Below are 17,048 nucleotides of genomic sequence, written 5' to 3'. Positions count from 1 at the left end.
GTGCCTCTGCGGGGCTGGGCGAGGGCCATCTTCTGCCGCCGTGTGAGCTCGCCATCCTGGCTCTTCTGGTGTGGGACGGCTGCCGCCAAGGAGCACTTGTCGTCGCGTGTCACATCGTGTAGCGGGGTTTCGCGGCATGTCAGCGTGGCGTCTGAGACCGGCGACCAGGTCCGTGATGCATGCAGTTGGCGGCGGCTCCTCTGGCATTGCCAATTCGGCAAGCCTGCCGGATTCGCCCTTGCGTTCCACTTCGCAAGGGCCGAAGACGGACGTAAACGAGAGGCGCACGCGACGGACCAGCAGTGCCAGCATGCGTGCTCAAATGTGTCGCCATATGTCACCCCCCGCCCCCGCCGCGGTGGGGTTCCGTGCTGAGCGCCATGAGAGAGGCTGAGTGCGCGGCAAGCAACCACACATACTCTTCCATGTCTTGGTTTATTGGGCTGTCTCTGCAACAGGTCGAGTCCCAGTTCAGCTGCTACGCACTCAGCGCGACAGCTGCAAGCAAGGCGGCCGCAGTCTCTTGTCGCTGTACCTGCGGGTGTATTGTGGTTATAGAGCATCGCGGCCGCTCCTGATTTGATTCTGTCTGTGCCGCATCATCTGCCCACAGGTGGGTAAGGGAGCCTGGCAAGACGGGGGACTCGCTTCGTGCACGCTGCTCGCTCTCCCTCGTCTGGAGAGTCTGCCCGCAGCCCGCCAGCAAGGGATACAGAGAGGTGCACGCGACTGCTGCACGCGGGGGAGTGGTGTGCGCGCGGAGCTCTGAAGGGGTCGATGCCTGCATATACCCGTATGAGGACCGCCGAAGGGCCGTGACAAGACCGTGATCCGGCGTGCACGCATCCCGCGCCAAGTGCGCAAGGCGGTCTTCTCGTGTGAGTGCGGGGAGATACCCGCGGGCGCGGCGCAGCAGCGCGGTGGGGTCGAGGGGCAGTAGACGGGCCTCTTCGAGTAGGGCCCTGCCGTCTGCGTATTTTGAGGATACCCACGGTGGCAGCGTCTGCGTTGGCGTGACGGCGCTCAAGGGCCTTCCCGCAGTTTGTTGCCGGCACTCTCCCACCACGCGGTGGCACCGTGCCGTAGCTCTGATTCGACCAGTGCCGTGCAGCGAGTGCGGAGGAGATTCTTTGATGGACCACACTCATGCGAGCACACTGCCCTACGCTTCGCAAGCTGCGCCACGGTTGTTGTGGTAGCTTGTGCGACGTGTCGGTCCATGCCGCGCAGTGGCGGAAGGCCCACGCCTCCTCGGCGAGGGTGGCGATCCTCTTCCAAGGGCGTGCGTGCAGCAAGGAGTTTCAGCTGGTTGCGGCATCGCGCACCGAAGCGCGTGTAGTTGGTTTCGGGGAGGGGGCACTCAGCACCATGAAGTGCTCCAGTGTTCAGGGATCCGCCCTGCTAAGGGGCGGGCCGCGGTGTGGCTCGCATGGCCGTCTTGACTGCGGAGGGTGTGAGGAGTGCGAGGTCATTAGCAAAGGAGGCGTGGCGCAGTCCGGGTGTCTTGCTGAGCCACACCCGCAGTGGGGCGACTACAATGATGATAAAAGAAGAGGCCATGGGACAGACCCTTGTGCGACTCCGCGTGTAAAGCGGCCCATCCTCGGTGTTCCCCAGCTCCCAGTGGAGGGCAGCGCAGACGTGATGATCGTCTGAGAAAGGCGTGATCCGGCGAGTATGGCACGGGCCTGCATCGGGCTTCCTCAGCGCCGTGGTGCGAGCGCCGCGATCTACCGAGTCGCACTCGCGGGCGCAGCTCGCAAGCACTGCTCCTCTCTTGGTGCCCCGACTGGAGCTGCACTACTTTGTGGACGAGCATGTGCAGGGGGTCTGTGGCGGAGCTGTACGGGCGTAATCCAAACTGCGCTGGTTGGAGCCTGCCTTGCAGATGGGCGCGCAGTGGCCGCGACCACTTGGTCAAGTAACTTGCGCGGGTCTCTGGCCAGCGCCACGGGGCGGGGCGGTAGGACGCGGGATCGCCATCGGGTCTGTGCGGCTTCAGGAGGGGCACAACGCGCCTCCCCTCTCCGTGTAGCAGCGACACGGACGGTGGTGACGCTCTGGCTGCAGATGCTCAGCAGCGCTCTCTTGCCGTGCATCGGGGGGTGGGGAGAGGGGCCTCGACACTGTCCCAGCGAACGTCGTCGAGCGCCGGGGAGGCGCCGCAGGGAACCTCACGGAGCGCCATCTCGAGCGCGCCCACCGTGGGCAGTTCGAACGACGCAGGGGGGGAGGGGGCTGCCGAATGCTGCGGTGACTTGTGTTGGTGCATCGGTAATACGCTGGCCTGCTCGCTCGCACTGAGGTGGCGGTCGCCTTGTCGCATTGCTCGCACATGTAGCGTGTGGTGGTCATGGATAGCCTGGGTGCATGCCTGCGTTCAAAGGTCGCCTTTGGGGAGGGGAAAGGGCGTTGCAGGACTGCCTCAATCCTTCAATCCCGGCTCTTTGATGAGCATCTCGGGGGGGGGGGAGGGCGATGCTCCTGCGACGCGCAGGAAAGCTTCTCGAGAGCCGCTTTCAATAGCGTCAGTTTTGTTGTGCGTTTCCTTCTCACGCTGCTTGTCGTCTCTTGAGGTGTGCACGAGAAGCCCACCGCGCTCCACTGCCGACCTCGTTCTAGACGTGCTTCTGCCCTTTGCGGGGTTGCCTTTGCGTTCCTTTCGGCATGTAGTTGTTTTGGTTATCTGCTCTATTCTTTCCTGCCTATTTTTTTTTCTTGCTTCCGCAGCTCAGCAGAAGCATCGCAGATTCTACGCGGCGTTGTTCTCCAAACCACTTGTGCAGTCGGCGTTCACTAAAGGCCCGCACTCCCCCTTCGCACTCGACGTATCTCGTGCGTTTCTGGAGAGAGAGCAGGCCAACCCGAGCGAAAAAGAGGGCGATCAAATATCCGCGCTGGCGAAGATTCTTGACGCGGTCCGCGCGGAGTTGAGTGGTGGACAGACGAGAAGAGAATGCTGCGTTTCGCCTTTCGCCGTTGCGCTCCCGATCCCACACCCGTCGATGGCCACACTCTCATATATGTGTCCGCATACAGAGTTGGGGCGCCGGCGTTTCGGATCGTAGCCCCCGCAGCCCTTGTTTTGCTGTTCATGTCGACGTGGCGGTTGCGGCGATCTTTGCGCACCTGCGCGCATCTCCTCCACGCTCTCGCCTTTCTGTCTCTTACGGCCCTTCGCATCTCTGTCTGTCTTTGGTGCGGCGTGGCGCAGCGGCATCTTTGTGCCCAGTCGAGGATAGAGCACGGCTCCCACCCGACCTCTCAAAGCGCGCCTTCCTCTCTGCTCTTACCCCCTCCACACGCCCCTTCAGACGCACGCACGCACGCACACACACAAACTTGTGTGCACGCGCGCCTTAACGTCTGATTCCGACTGCCGTGATCGCACCGGTGCGTCCTTCTCTCTCCGCTTTAGCCGTTTTTGGTGTGTGGGTGCGTGTCTCGCATTTGCATCTCTTCTTGTATTTTTTTTTTATTCGGTGGTAGCGGTGGTGGCTCGTGGCGCTTACCCCAATTTGAAGTCGGCTTCATAAGGCGCACCGCGTTGACTTGAAGGACTGATCAACGTGCGTGGGAGCGGTTATCTTCACGGCGGCGGCGCTTCCATCGGCAATACCAATTCTGCGCTACTGTTTCACTGCCGGGGCGCTGCTCCGTGGCCCTTTCGTGTCTTGCCGACTCTGAAGAGAAACCCTCTTTGCTGACTCACAAGTGCGCTAGTCATAGGTGGGAGAACGATAAACGAGCGGTGTAGCGGAATGGAGTCTAAAGGTGGCGTAGGCAGTAGCAATGGCAGCGGCGGCACGAGCAGCAATCGACACCCGCTGATTGGTCAGCTGCGTCCCATCTTTCAAGAGCTGGAGTCGGCCACGCCGCAGACGCTCCCCTCCATCATCCTCAAGCTAGAGTACGTGATCGAGGAGGAGAAGGACGCTTTGTTTCACCGCAACTCCATCAAGTCCTATACGGCCAATGCACGCACATTCCCCAACTGGCTGAATGCGCAGCTACGACACCTGTTTGAGCAGCCGCAGACGCACATGGCGGGCGTGCAGGTGCTACGGGCGCTGCTGCCAGTGGAGTACGTGGAGCTGAATGAGATGACGAAGCTCTTTTCGGAGCTGCTGGTGCGCTGCGTACTGGAGACGGCGGACTACAATACCGCCGTGGAGGGGGGAGAGGTGTGGGGTTTGCTACTCAACAATGGCAGCAGCGTAGTCGAGGGCATCATCATCAACTGCTTACAGTTTTCGTTAGCACTGCTGATGCGCGGAGGGCACGATGAGATATTCTTGCGCGAAGACGTGAGCCATCGCGGCGTTGACAGCGAAGCGACGGTTCGATCGGCCATGTCCCCCTTGGTGGACTCTTCGCGGCAGGGCGAGAATGCTGTCCTCACGGATGACGATCGGTTCCCCAAGGCAACGAAGCTGTCGGGGTGCATCTTCATTCAACAGCTGGTGCGCCGCGTGCCATCGACGATTGCGCCACACGTGCACAACATTCTTGAGTGCCTGCGCCGCGCCATCCTCGACTCCAACAAGCTTGTGCGCGTGAGCGGAGGCGATGCGCTCTTTTACACGTTGACCATTTCCTATCGTTCCACCGACCCAAAATTCTACAGCCGCTGGCAGAACACATTTCTCGAAGACGCGGAGCGGAGCGTCATGTACGGCAGCGACGTCGTCCTGCATGGCTGCCTGCTGGCCTTCAATGCCGTGCTCTCCGCGACGGCATCGCGTGAGGCCGAAGGGCGAGCAGTCGGCTTCTCCAACCAAGGGCGAAAGCACATTCTGCAGTTCTGGACGTTTATCAACGACAACCTGGTGAGCACCTCGCACAACAGCGACGTGCGCGCCGAGGTGCTCAACGCACTACCGCTGCTGGCTCAGTACGACAGCACTACCTTTAAAGAGATTTCGGTGAAGCACGTGCGCGCGCTGGCGGCGGCGGTGTTTGTCGGCACGGAGGGCAAGGATGAGCGGGCAATGGTGTTTCAGGTGCTCGCGCGGCTTTTCACGGTGTTGCCCAGCCTTGTCGTACCGTTCCTGGACTTTATGATGAAGTACATCGAGGCATCGCTGACACCGCAACCTCTCCGTGACCGCTGCCCTGAGGCCGTGACATGCTTCGCCACGCTCTCTAGCGTAGAGCCGAACGCGGTACGCCCCTTCCTACGGCCCCTGCTTGGGCCCCTCTTCGCTGGGTCGGTGACGGAGCACTTTGCGCGCGACGTGGCGAAGATCTGCACGGCCTTCCCAGAGCTGCGGTCGACGTGCTTGTCGAAGGTTCTAGAGGCAACAAAGGAACAGCTGCTACGCATGCGTAACCGGCCCCGACACACCAGCGCGTCCAGCGAGACGGACCACAGTGCTATTGTACGCAGCCTCAACTCGCTCGGGAGCCTTGACTTCACGGGATACTCGACTTTGCAGTTCTTGTGCGACGCCGTTATTCGATATGTGTCAGACCCACACGAGGAGGTGCGCCGGAGCGCGATCGATCTGTGCTTCAAGCTGGCCCTCTCCGGCTGCTCTCAGTCGCCGTGCGAGCGCACAGCCGTTGGTGTCGTGATTCACCGCGGTCGGGAGCACTTGGGCCTGGTGAACACCGTCATCCGGAAACTGGTGAGCGCGGCTGTTGCGGACACCGAGAGCGATATCCGCCTGCACACGCTGGAGCACCTGAGCACGGAGTTTGACTACTCACTGGCTCTGCAGGACATCTGCACGGCGCTGTTCCCCGCCCTGCACGACCACCACCAGAACCGCATCGCAGCCGTTCGTCTCCTAGGCCGCCTTTCCAGTCGCAACCCCTCATGCATCCTTCCTATGCTGCGTTGCGTGATGGTGCAGTGCATTATGGACATTCAGCTCTTCCACGAACCGAAGCGGCAGGAGCAGGCTGCGGTGGTGCTGAGTGCGGTGGTGGAGTCCGCGCCTGCGATGGCACGCCCGTACATCTCGTCTCTTTTGCAAGACTGCGTAACGCGGCTGCAGGAGGAGAACAAGCCTGTTCCGGTGATCACGGCGCTCCTGTCGCTTGTCGGGAGGCTCGCGCGGTACGCGGAGGACGACGACGTGGCTGTGGTGGCCGCCATTCGACCGTGCGTCATTCGGCACATCCTCGACTCGTCCAGCATCCAGAAAAAGATCGAGGCAATTCGCGCCTTGGGCGATATCATCCGCACCACAAAGGACGTCGACGTGTACGAGACAAATCCCGAGCTGCTGCGCGTCCTTCTCTCCGCTCTCCACGGCGGCTTCAAAGAAACGTGGCCGGTGAGACTGGATGTGTTGAAGCTGATGGGAATTATTGGCGCCGTCGATCCTGTTCGTGCCAAGGAGATCACGCGTCACTTGCGGGATGGAGGTCTGAGCAGCAGTGGCGCGGCTGCCCCTGCTGCGTTGCAGCTTTCCTCCTCTCGCGGGGAAGAGGCGATCGCGCAGAATGTCGTCAAGAACGTGCTCGGCGTCCTGCAACTGCCATGCTTATCCGATGACCAGTGCCTCTGTGCGGTGCAGGTGATCGCAAACACGCTGTCGCTCAAGGAGGCGGCGAGCGGGTGTCTTACCCCGATGTATCGCGACATTCTCCATACTGTTATTCAGCAAATCACTCTTCAGGCTAAGATACGCGAGAACCTGTTCGGGGTGATGACGCATATCGTGTACCTTTACGGCCAGCACATTCGCCCATACCTGGACGAGCTCATTAGCACGTGCGTCGGCTTCCTTCCTGCTGCAGAGCGCGGCGTCCTTGTGGAGATACTGTGTCTTCTGAGGGAGATGCGCCGCTCGCTCCGTGAAGAGTTCAGCCCTTCGCTCTCGCTGGTGCTGCCTCCGCTCATCCAGACGGTTCAGGCGGACGCCGCGCACTCCAGCGAGCCTGTGTTCGCCTTCCTCATAGAGATGGGGCATTTACTCGACGACCACCTCCACAACGTCGTGCCCTGCGTCTGCGAGGTGGCAAGTAATCCTGCTTATCCGGTGGCGTGCCGTGCGGCAGCTGCGGACGCCATTCGCCACTTTGCTCGCCGACTGCCGCGCCTTGTGTTTCACGCGTCGCGCTGCGTGCACTGTCTATGCCGGGTGCTGAAGGAGATGGAGTCGCATCCACTGCTGTTTGAGCAGCAACCAGGAGCATCCGCGGACGCGGCTCAGCGCCGCCCTGCTGCCGAGCTAGCGGCTGGCGGAGACACGACGGCCTCAGACGTGCGCAGTTTCGTCGCCGTTACCCTGGACGCAGTGCGCGTCGTCAGCCGCAACCTCGGTAGCGACTTCGAGAAGTACACCCCCCTGGTGTTCCCACTGCTGGACGGCTACGGCCAGGACGGCCAGGATGTGAAGGCATTCACGCTCAGCACCCTGCGCACGAGCGGCCGCGTGGTGGCACCCGAGAACGCTCAGGCGCAAGAGGAGGAGACCGCTGCCCGGTATCGCGTCAACACTCAGCAGCTGGCTCAGCGGCGCAAGGCCGCGCTGGAGGACAACTTTGCGCAGCTGCGCAGCATCCTTCTCGCGCGCGACCGGGAGACCGAGGAAGAGTGGAACTTGTGGTTGAAGCAGCTGGCAGTGGAGCTGCTACGGTCGAGTCCGTCGAACGCGCATGGCTTCGCCTTTGCCCTAGCTCAGCTGCACGAGCCCTTTGCGCGGCAAATGCTGCACTCCGCCTTCGCTGTATGCTACGCGGAAATGGAGCCGCGCACGAAGGAGGCGGTTCGCGCTCTTCTCGGCAACGTGCTCCGCAGCGACCGCGTGCCGTCCGAGGTGCTGCAGGAGCTGCTGAACCTGTCCGAGTACATGGAGCGACTGGAGATGCGCTTTAACCCAAAGGAAGGCTCGCACAGCACGTATGCCGGGCTGCTTTTCGACTTGAAGACGCTGATGGGGAGCAGCGAGCGCTGCAACTTGTACGCCAAGGCGCTGCACTACGTCGAGATTCAGTTCTACGAGGCGACCTACGAGTACGAGCGCAACGTGATGCGCGGTCAGGTGCGCCCGCTGCCGCCTGAGGAGTGGAGCAAACTTGTACAGTGGTGCGAGAAGAGCATTTACTTGTGCAACCTGCTGGGACTGCGCGAGAGCGCAGAGGGCATGCTCAAGTACATCCAGCGCAATTTTTCTTTTCTGACCGGCAAGCCTCCGTCAGAGCTGCCGCTTATGATGGACGCGCAGCTCCTCGAGAAGCTGCAGTGGTGGTCTCAGAGTTTGCGGGCGTATGAGAAGGGCCTGCAGGCGGAGCCGAACAAGTTCAGCAACATGGTCGGCCTCATGCGCTCCCTCGACAACCTTGGCGACTACGGTCGGCTGCTGGAGTCGTGGAAGCTCTTCTACCCCCGCATCACGCGTAAGGAGGCCTCTGAGTTGGCCCCGTATGGTGCCCACGCAGCGTGGCTGCTGCGGTGCTGGGACGACATGGAGAAGATCACAGCCTACATGACAGATGAAGGCTACGTTGGCACGACCGCTGTCTTTTACCGGGCTGTGCTCGCCACCCACAAGCTTCAGTTCCACGACGCCGTACCGGTGATTCAAAACTGCCGCAAACGACTCGACTCGACGCTGTCGGCACTCGTGGCGGAAAGCTACGACCGCGCCTATGGTCTGTTTGTTGGTATCCAGCAACTCAGTGAGCTGGAGGAGTTCGCATTTGTTGCCGACAACCCGCAGGGCCTCAACCACTGGCAGGAGCTCTGGGAGAAGCGGCTGGCTGCCATGGCCTACGAAGGCTGGCCCGGCACGCTTGCGAACCACACACTTGTCATCCCGCTGGCGCAGGAGCTGGAGATGTGGCTGCGGTTCGTGTCGCTGTCACGCGTGCACGGTCGCGACCGCACATCGCGCGACATCCTGTTCGAGCTTCTGGGCAAGCAGACCATTGCGGCCGCGCTGGAGCAGCCGCGGCTGCCGCAACCTCCAATTGCCCTCGCCGCCTGCCAGCACTTCTACGACATCAACGAGCGCGAAAGGGCGGTCGAGCTGCTTGAAACGTACCTGAAGAAGATGGATCAGGCAGCCCCCTCTCTGCTGGACATCGGGGGCGGTCAAGCGAGCCTGGCCATGTGTCATGCAAAGCTGGCGAGCTGGCTTTTCACCGTGGCGAAGAAGAAGCGGCAGAACGTTGATGCGCACTACCGTGAGTACATCCGTCACCACCTTGAGAAAGCGACCAGCCTCGACAGCACTAACGGCACGATTTGGCACACGTGGGCGCGGTTCAACCACGACCTTGTCACACACCGCTCCCGCGGTGCGGCGAGCGAGGTTCGCCGCGATGAGCACGTTAAACACATCGTGGCTGCCATGGACGGCTATGTGCGGAGCGTGTCCTGCTCGCAGGAGCTCGAAGACATGCTAGGGTTTCTCTCCTTGTGGTTCATTCATGCCGCGCTGCCGCAGGTGCAAGAGAATGCGGCGCTGCAGGCGGAGATTCTTCAGGTGAGTCCGACGGTGTGGCTCAAGGTTCTTCCCCAAATCATCGCCCGCTTGCACTCGCGCGACGCCGTTGTGTCAGAGTCCGTCTTTCAACTGCTCACCATTGTCGCCAAGGCGCACCCGCAGGCGCTCCTGTACAACCTCAATGTCACGCTGAACTCCAGCGTGCGGGGTACAGAGAGCAACACGACGGAGCAGATGGAGCGCAAGCAGGCGGCACAGCGGTTGCTCGGTCGCATAAAGGAGATGCACAATCATGGCCGCACGATGGTCAAGGACGCCGCCCTTGTCTGCCAGGAGCTCGTACGGTGCGCAGTGCTCTGGACGGAGCTGTGGTTTGATGAGCTTGAGCGAGCGTGGTTTCAGTGGGGGCGCGACAAGAACGCTCACAACGTATTTCTTGTCCTTCAGCCGCTGCTCGAGCAGCTGTCGCACCCTAACACCCTCGCCGAGTCGCACTTTGTGGCCGAGTTCGGTGAGCTACTTGGTGGGGCCTGTGAGTACGTGGAAAAGGCCGCGTCGACCGGCAACAATGTCTACATGGAGGATGCGTGGAACCGCTTCAAGACGGCTGTGAAGCGGATGGATGAGCAGATCAACGGCATGAACTCACTTGCCCTGCAGCTCGTGAGTCCGCGTCTGATGCAGAGCGGCAAGGACCTTTCGCTGGTGGTGCCGGGGCAGTACAACGAGGACGGCGTGTACCCGCGCATCGCTTCCTTTCAAAGCACGTTGAGGGTGATGAACTCAAAGCAGCACCCGCGCCGCCTTTATATGACCGGCACGGACGGCGTCTTGTACAAGTTTCTCCTCAAGGGTCACGAAGATCTGCGGCTCGACGAGCGCGTCATGCAGCTGCTAGCTTTCGTGAACACACTGCTGGAGAAGCACTCGGCTATCCAGCGCCGTGACTGCATGATCCAGGTATTCTCTGTCACCCCCCTCAGCGAGAATGCGGGACTGGTTGGGTGGGTCGACAACTGCGACACACTGCATCAACTCATTAAGGATTACCGTGTGCACTCCAAGTACCTCTCCATTGAGATGAACCTGATGCTGAGCTTCAACGTCGACCTGGACCGGCTTCAGGTGATTCAACATGTCGAACCGTTCGAGTTTGCACTGGAGCAGACGGAGGGCGCCGACCTCGCCAACTCGCTGTGGATGCGCGCGCCAAGCGCTGAGTCGTGGTTGGACCGGCGCACCACTTATGTCTGTTCGCTTGCCACCATGTCCATGGTTGGCCACATTTTGGGCCTGGGCGACCGCCATCCGTCGAACCTGATGATCCACTCGTTCAGCGGTCGCGTCGTGCACATCGACTTCGGCGACTGCTTCGACGTGGCGCAAAACCGTAGCGCGTTCCCAGAGAAGGTGCCATTCCGACTGACTCGAATGCTGGTCAAGGCCATGGAGATGGGTGGCATCGACGGACTCTTCCGCCACGGCTGCATCACGGTGATGGGTGTGCTGCGCGAGGAGGGTAGCAGCATTCTAGCTCTGCTGGAGGTTTTCGTACACGACCCGCTTGTGTCGTGGTGGCGCGACGAGTCGGAAGACGGGGCGACCGCATCTGCTGCCGTCGCCTCGGCAGCGCCGAGCAGCAGCATTCCGTCTGCCGGCGCGGCTGCGGCACTCGGACACTATTCGCAGCGCGCCGCCTACGCAGCCATTGGTGAGTCCTTTCACAAGTCCCGCACCGCCTTTGCCTCTCGCACGCCAGCGTCGCGCTCGTTGGCGCCGCGTGGTCGCTCCTTTCGCGCACCACAGACCTCGATCGCCTCCAGCCCTTCTGCTCCGCCTCCCCTCGTCTCCGATCGGTCGTCAGACATTTTAAGCAACATGTCAGTCAATCACACCAGCGAAGCAAAGAAAGTGGTCAATCGCATTCGCGAAAAACTCGAGGGCCGCGAGTTTGCCGCGTGGCAGCTCCAAGCCAGCGCCTCGGCGCACGCGGCAGATGACGTGGGCGTGGCCATGAAGGGGCAGTCGGAAGAGGACCCAATGACTAGTGTCAGCTTGGGCAGCGCCGCGTCTGCAGCACCGGTGGCGAGCGGCGAAGACGGGCTTTCTGTTCAGGCGCAGGTGAGTCGGCTCATCTCGGAGGCTACCTCCAACGAGAACCTGTGCGTCCACTTCCAAGGCTGGTGTCCGTTTTGGTGAGGCCTGCCAACGCGCGTGAGCGCGCTGAATCACACCGCTGGAAGGGGAAGCGAAAAAGGCGGTAGCCGCGGGACGCAAGCGACGGAGGAATGCCAGAAAAGTGGTGTGTGCGAGCGTAGGTACGTGCGTATCGGTGAGCTCTCCTTGCACATATATAAATACACACATATATGTGTGTATGTATGTATGGTAATCTTTCACGGCTCCGCGACGGCTTCGAAAATAGAAAACACACTTCGGCATGGGAAGACAGAAAGGAGACGGCTGCCTCAGCATAGGCGGTGACCACCACGCGTAATCTGGCAAAGTGTCTGCATGAGCGTGCACAAGCACCCTTTCACCGCGTCCTTGGCTCATCAGAGCGGCCCGAAGGGTTCACTGAAGCAGAGAGAAAGGGCAAAGGGCGACTGCCGCAGCAGGCGCTTGCTCGCCACCTACCGTCGGCTTTCTCTGGCTTACCTGCTGGGACGAAGTGGGCGATGCCGAGGCGACCAGCAGCTGCATGAAGTCACACCCCGGTATGCTGAGGGTGCGTCAGCGGCCATTTTGGAAAGAGAAAGACGGAGCAAAGAGCGTGAGGGCAACACGCGCCCTTTTTTGCCGTTTGTGCCTTGACCCCTCCCCCCGTCTTCCGAAGCGCTGATGGCGGCTGCAGTTGGGTGCATTGAGCCATCCTTACCTCTCTCTCCCTCCGCCTCCATCTTTCCTCTTCGCGTTGCCTTCCGCGTCTCCGCCTCGGTACGCTCTTTATGGAATGCTCTTCCCTCTTCGTTTCTCATCTTCCGCATCCAACGGGGATTGGCTGCAACCCTGTTTCCACCGTCGTTGCTGGAACTCATGCGGCACGCGCGCGCACTCACTTCACTCACATGGAGAATCACCATTTTTTGTGTTGGGGACTCCTGGCGAACTGGAAAGTAGGTGGCATGGAGGCCTACTTGGCAGATCCAAATCAAGTCGTCATGCTCGATGGGGGCCTGGCGACGGAACTGGAGACGCGTGGCTGCGATCTTCTCGATCCTCTCTGGTCCGGCAAAGTCCTGCTGGAATCACCGCAGCGGATCCGCGACGTGGCGCTGGCATACCTGCGGGCTGGCGCACGATGCATCATCACAGCCAGCTACCAGATCACACCACAGAGTCTAATGGAACACCGCGGACTCACCGAGGATGCTGCTGTGGCGGCCATTGAAGAGTCGGTGCGCATTGCGCAAAGCGTTCGGGAGCGGCACCTGAAGGAGAAGCCACAGGCTGCACCGGTTTTCGTGGCCGGCTCTGTCGGCCCGTATGGTGCCTACCTCGCCGACGGTTCCGAATACCGCGGCGACTACGTACGAAGTGCGGAGGAGTTTAAGGAATTCCATCGCTTGCGCATTGCAGCACTACTCCGCGCCGGTGCAGACGTGCTCGCCATTGAAACCCAGCCCTCTGCCGCGGAGGTGCGCGCGATTGTGGCGCTGCTACAGGAGGAGCATCCAAACTGCCGGGCGTGGGTCTCCTTCACGACATCTCGAATCTCACCTGTGGAGGCGATCAGCGACGGCACCAAATGGGCTGATATCATTTCGTTCCTCGAAAAGGCCCCTCAGGTTGTCGCAGTAGGCGTTAACTGCATCCCTATGGCCGAAGCCTCTGCAGTGCTGGCTCATCTGCACACGCTCACCACAATGCCGCTCGTCGTGTACACGAATTCGGGTGAGTCCTACGACACAGTCACTAGAACGTGGCACCCCATACCCATGCGCGATGGCACTACTCTGAGCTTGGCAGCATTGGCGCGGGAGTGGGCTTCTCATGGTGCTCGGCTTGTTGGCGGGTGCTGCCGCACCGGGCCATCGGACATTGCCGGCGCCGCAGCAGCTCTCGACAGTGCCGGTTTCGTGGTGTAGGGGTTCATCTCCCGGAATGGGAGAGGACTGATCGAAAAGGGATGTGGGTGGAAAGGATGCACGGAAAGTCAGCGTGCCCCATTGCACTGCCAAACGAGGCGAGAACTGCCCACAAGCCCGCAGAAGAGGGATTTGCCTTTCGGAGTGCAAGATGCGGGGGCGTCTGCTTGCCGCATTGCTCCGCCGTTTTAATCACTGCCAGCGAACCTTTCGGGAGCTCCGCGGCGCTTTCACCTCCATTTCGTCTTCGTAGTCAACGGACTCAGAGCCACGCGTGAGCGTGCCCCCTCCCCTCCCCTGAGAGTTAGGCACACATGGTGCTCCAGATCGACTCAAGAATGAGCCAAATAAAAAACCGTTGACGACTTTTTCCCTTGTTTCGATAGCGTCTTCAGAGCCTCTCCGTCCCCCACCCCGCCCTGCACTTAAACGTGCTAATCGCGCACGGCAGATTGGGTTGGCAACGCGGCGCAAGCCACCACCCATGCACTTTAGCCCTTCCAAGGATACTGATAAGAAAAACAAACAAAAAAAACAGAAGCAGCGCCTTTCTCCTCCATACCTCGACTGCGCAGACTATCGTCCTCGTTGAAGGACGCTCGCTGATGTGTCTTTGCCCTCTCTCCGACGCATCCCATGCGCACCATCCGCGTGTTCTGCGAACACGGCTTTTCCTTTGCCATCTTCGCCACCTTTCGCTTTCTGGACTGCCTCGCATCCTTCTTTGCTCACGTTCTCTGGGACATGATCACTGCGTGGCCAATACCGTCTGTCTCTTCCCTCACTTCGCCGCTTCCCCCGCACACAACAGACAAGCAAAACAACAAAACAAAGGAGAAAAACGAGGTCCCTTTACCAACGCACTCGCCCCTCGAATCCTTGCTGAGCGGCACCTCATCCCCGCAGAGCACGAACGCAGAAAGAAGGTACGAAACATAAACCACAGTAAACAGCGCAAGCTTCTTTACTGGAAAAACATCATTTTTTTTTTTGACACGTGAACTGCACAACCTTCCATACGTGAAACACAACTCACACACACTCTCGCATAGTCCAGAACCATGAGCGGCCCTTACACTACGAATCCGACCTCGGCAAGGCTCCCTCATAATGTGCTAGCGACACAGCTAAATACGGAGGGGGAGGAGCCGCAAAGGATGTTCATGGATGCTTCCCCAGCCGATCATCCTCTGATGACACCGCACCAGATTCCTCGGCCGCTGGACCCCCGAAAACTGAAGCCGCCTCATACTAATTGTGACGCTCCGTCCTTTTCACCATCACAACGACATCTTAACCCTCTTCCGCTTCCAGAGTCGAAATACACAGCTGAGAAAGTCCAGAACCCGATGACGCCTGCCATTGCTGATGACCTTGACGGCTTTGATCAGGAGACTGTATCACAAAATGAGCAGCCATCGCCCTCATTTTGCTCCATCTCGAATGCTCGTATGATCATGGTGCAGGCCATTGGTGGCAGCCTCAACGGCTACTCGATCGGCTTTGTCGGCGTGTACTCAACGCTGTTTGGCTACAGCACGAACTGCGCGAACTTCCGCAGCGAGAGAGGCTGCACGACGGCGCCGAACGCCGACTGCCAGTGGTTTCCGAACGCGACTGGCACCGGCTACTGTGGCTGGCCCGAGATCACGTGCCGCAGAACATACACCTACTCGAGTGCTTCGGAAATGCCGGGTGCGATTACCCAGTGCGAGGCAGACCCGCGGTGCAGGTGGTCCTACAGCGCCAAGGAGTGCCAGAACCCGTCGGGCTACTCGTCGTCGGAAAGCGGTATCTTCGCCGGCTCGATGATTGCCGGCTGCTTGATCGGCTCCGTGTTTGCTGGCCCGCTTGCGTCGACGATTGGCGCGAGGCTCTCGTTTCTGCTCGTTGGCCTCGTGGGTGTTGTGTCGTCCGTGATGTGCCATGTGTCGACCTCCGAGAACGAGTTTTGGGTGCTGATTGTCGGCCGCTTCGCGATTGGCCTGTTCCTGGGCGTGATCGGTGTTGCGTGCCCTGTGTACACTGACCAGAACGCGCACCCGAAGTGGAAGCGCACGATTGGTGTGATGTTCCAGGTGTTCACGACACTGGGCATCTTCGTTGCGGCGGCGGTTGGCCTTGCACTTGGCCAGAGCATCTGGTTTGACCGCGACAAGGACCAGATGGTGATGGCGCGCATGCAGGGCCTGTGCGCATTCTCGACCCTGTTCAGCCTGCTGACGATCCTGCTTGGGATTGTGATGAGCGAATCGCGCGCGAAGTTCGGCGGCGACGATGAGGAGGGCGGCATTGAGCTGGACCCGAACGAGTACGGCTACGTCGAAATGATCCCGCGCCTGCTGATGGGCGCCGTGATGGCTGGCACGCTGCAGCTGACTGGCATCAACGCTGTGATGAACTACGCGCCGGCGATCATGGGCAGTCTTGGCCTGGCGCCGCTGGTGGGCAACTTCGTTGTGATGCTGTGGAACTTCGTGACGACGCTTGCGTCGATCCCGCTCTCGTACGTGTTCACGATGCGCCAGCTGTTCCTCTTCGGCTCGCTCTTCACGTCGAGCATGTGCCTGCTCATGTGCGGTATTCCCGTGTACCCTGGTGTCAGCAAGAAGACGGAGGTGAAGAACGGCGTGGCCATCACTGGCATCCTGCTGTTCATTCTCGGCTTCGAGGTGTGCGTGGGCCCGTGCTACTACGTTCTGACGCAGGACATGTTCCCGCTGTCGTTCCGCCCGCGCGGTGCGTCGTTCACGCAGGTGACCCAGTTCATCTTCAACCTGATCATCAACGTGTGCTACCCGATCGCGACCGAACACATCTCTGGCGGCCCTTCAGGCAACCAGGACAAGGGCCAGGCCGTTGCCTTCATCTTCTTCGGTTGCCTTGGCACTATCTGCTTCATCATCCAGGTCTTCTTCCTGCACCCGTGGGACGAGAAGCGCGATGGCAAGAAGAGGGCGGCGGCCCCGGCTGACGGGAAGAAGGAGCTGAGCTCCTCGCTCAGCGGCAACAGGGCTGAGTGAGCAGAATGAGGAGGATGCTGCAGTGGCCTTCCCGCCTTCTCTCTCGCGCCTCAGTCAGGGCCGTGTGCCCGTGACTAGACGTGCGTCGGCGCGCCGCGATGGCTTCGACTCCGCTGGCCTTGACCGCGCTTGCGGGGAGCGCCGTGCCGCGCCAACGCACTTTTTTTGTGTTGGGATTCTCTCTCTCACGATGGTATCTTCAACCTGACTGTGATATCAGTTTCCTGCGCCGACTCTATGGGTGGAGGCGATGAGGCTATATTACCCTCGTGGGCTTAGCTGCATGCGCTAGTCGCCGACGGAGACATCAGGGCTGTTGCTGTTGTTAGGGGTCTTGTTGTCGAGATCTTGTTTCTGTCCGGAAACGTTCGAATGATATCATCAGCTCCAGTGGCGCACACAAGCGCCTTTTGTTTTTTTTTTTCTGTGCTTCAGCAGTGTCGCGGCGATGCTGGGCGTCGTCCTGCACCGAGCGCGTTGCGTGCAGTGGAGTTGCAGTCTGCTGAGCAACTCTCGGCAGCATTAGTTGGCCC

The 17,048-nt window shown here is 60.4% G+C and overlaps 3 protein-coding genes across 3 annotated transcripts; all 3 read left to right on the top strand.

Moving 5' to 3' along the window:
• Positions 1-3,761: 3,761 nt before the first annotated feature.
• LDBPK_366580 (phosphatidylinositol 3 kinase, putative) lies at positions 3,762-11,603 on the top strand (the record flags this gene model as incomplete). Its single annotated transcript, XM_003865721.1, has 1 exon — positions 3,762-11,603. One exon carries the CDS (start codon positions 3,762-3,764, stop codon positions 11,601-11,603), a length of 7,842 nt encoding a protein of 2,613 aa, XP_003865769.1.
• A 749-nt stretch (positions 11,604-12,352) lies between these two features.
• LDBPK_366570 (homocysteine S-methyltransferase, putative) lies at positions 12,353-13,492 on the top strand (the record flags this gene model as incomplete). The annotated part of the gene is made up of 1 exon (XM_003865720.1): positions 12,353-13,492. The coding sequence occupies one exon, from the start codon at positions 12,353-12,355 to the stop codon at positions 13,490-13,492; it is 1,140 nt and encodes a 379-aa protein (XP_003865768.1).
• A 1,061-nt stretch (positions 13,493-14,553) lies between these two features.
• On the top strand, positions 14,554-16,515 carry LDBPK_366560 (glucose transporter, lmgt1; the record flags this gene model as incomplete). Its single annotated transcript, XM_003865719.1, has 1 exon — positions 14,554-16,515. The coding sequence occupies one exon, from the start codon at positions 14,554-14,556 to the stop codon at positions 16,513-16,515; it is 1,962 nt and encodes a 653-aa protein (XP_003865767.1).
• Between the last annotated feature and the right edge of the window lie 533 nt (positions 16,516-17,048).

The sequence above is a fragment of the Leishmania donovani genome, chromosome 36 (assembly GCF_000227135.1).
Source record: "Leishmania donovani BPK282A1 complete genome, chromosome 36".
Taxonomy (NCBI): domain Eukaryota; phylum Euglenozoa; class Kinetoplastea; order Trypanosomatida; family Trypanosomatidae; genus Leishmania; species Leishmania donovani.
Note: the sequence above shows the minus strand (reverse complement) of the source record. Positions and strands in the feature narration are given on the sequence as shown.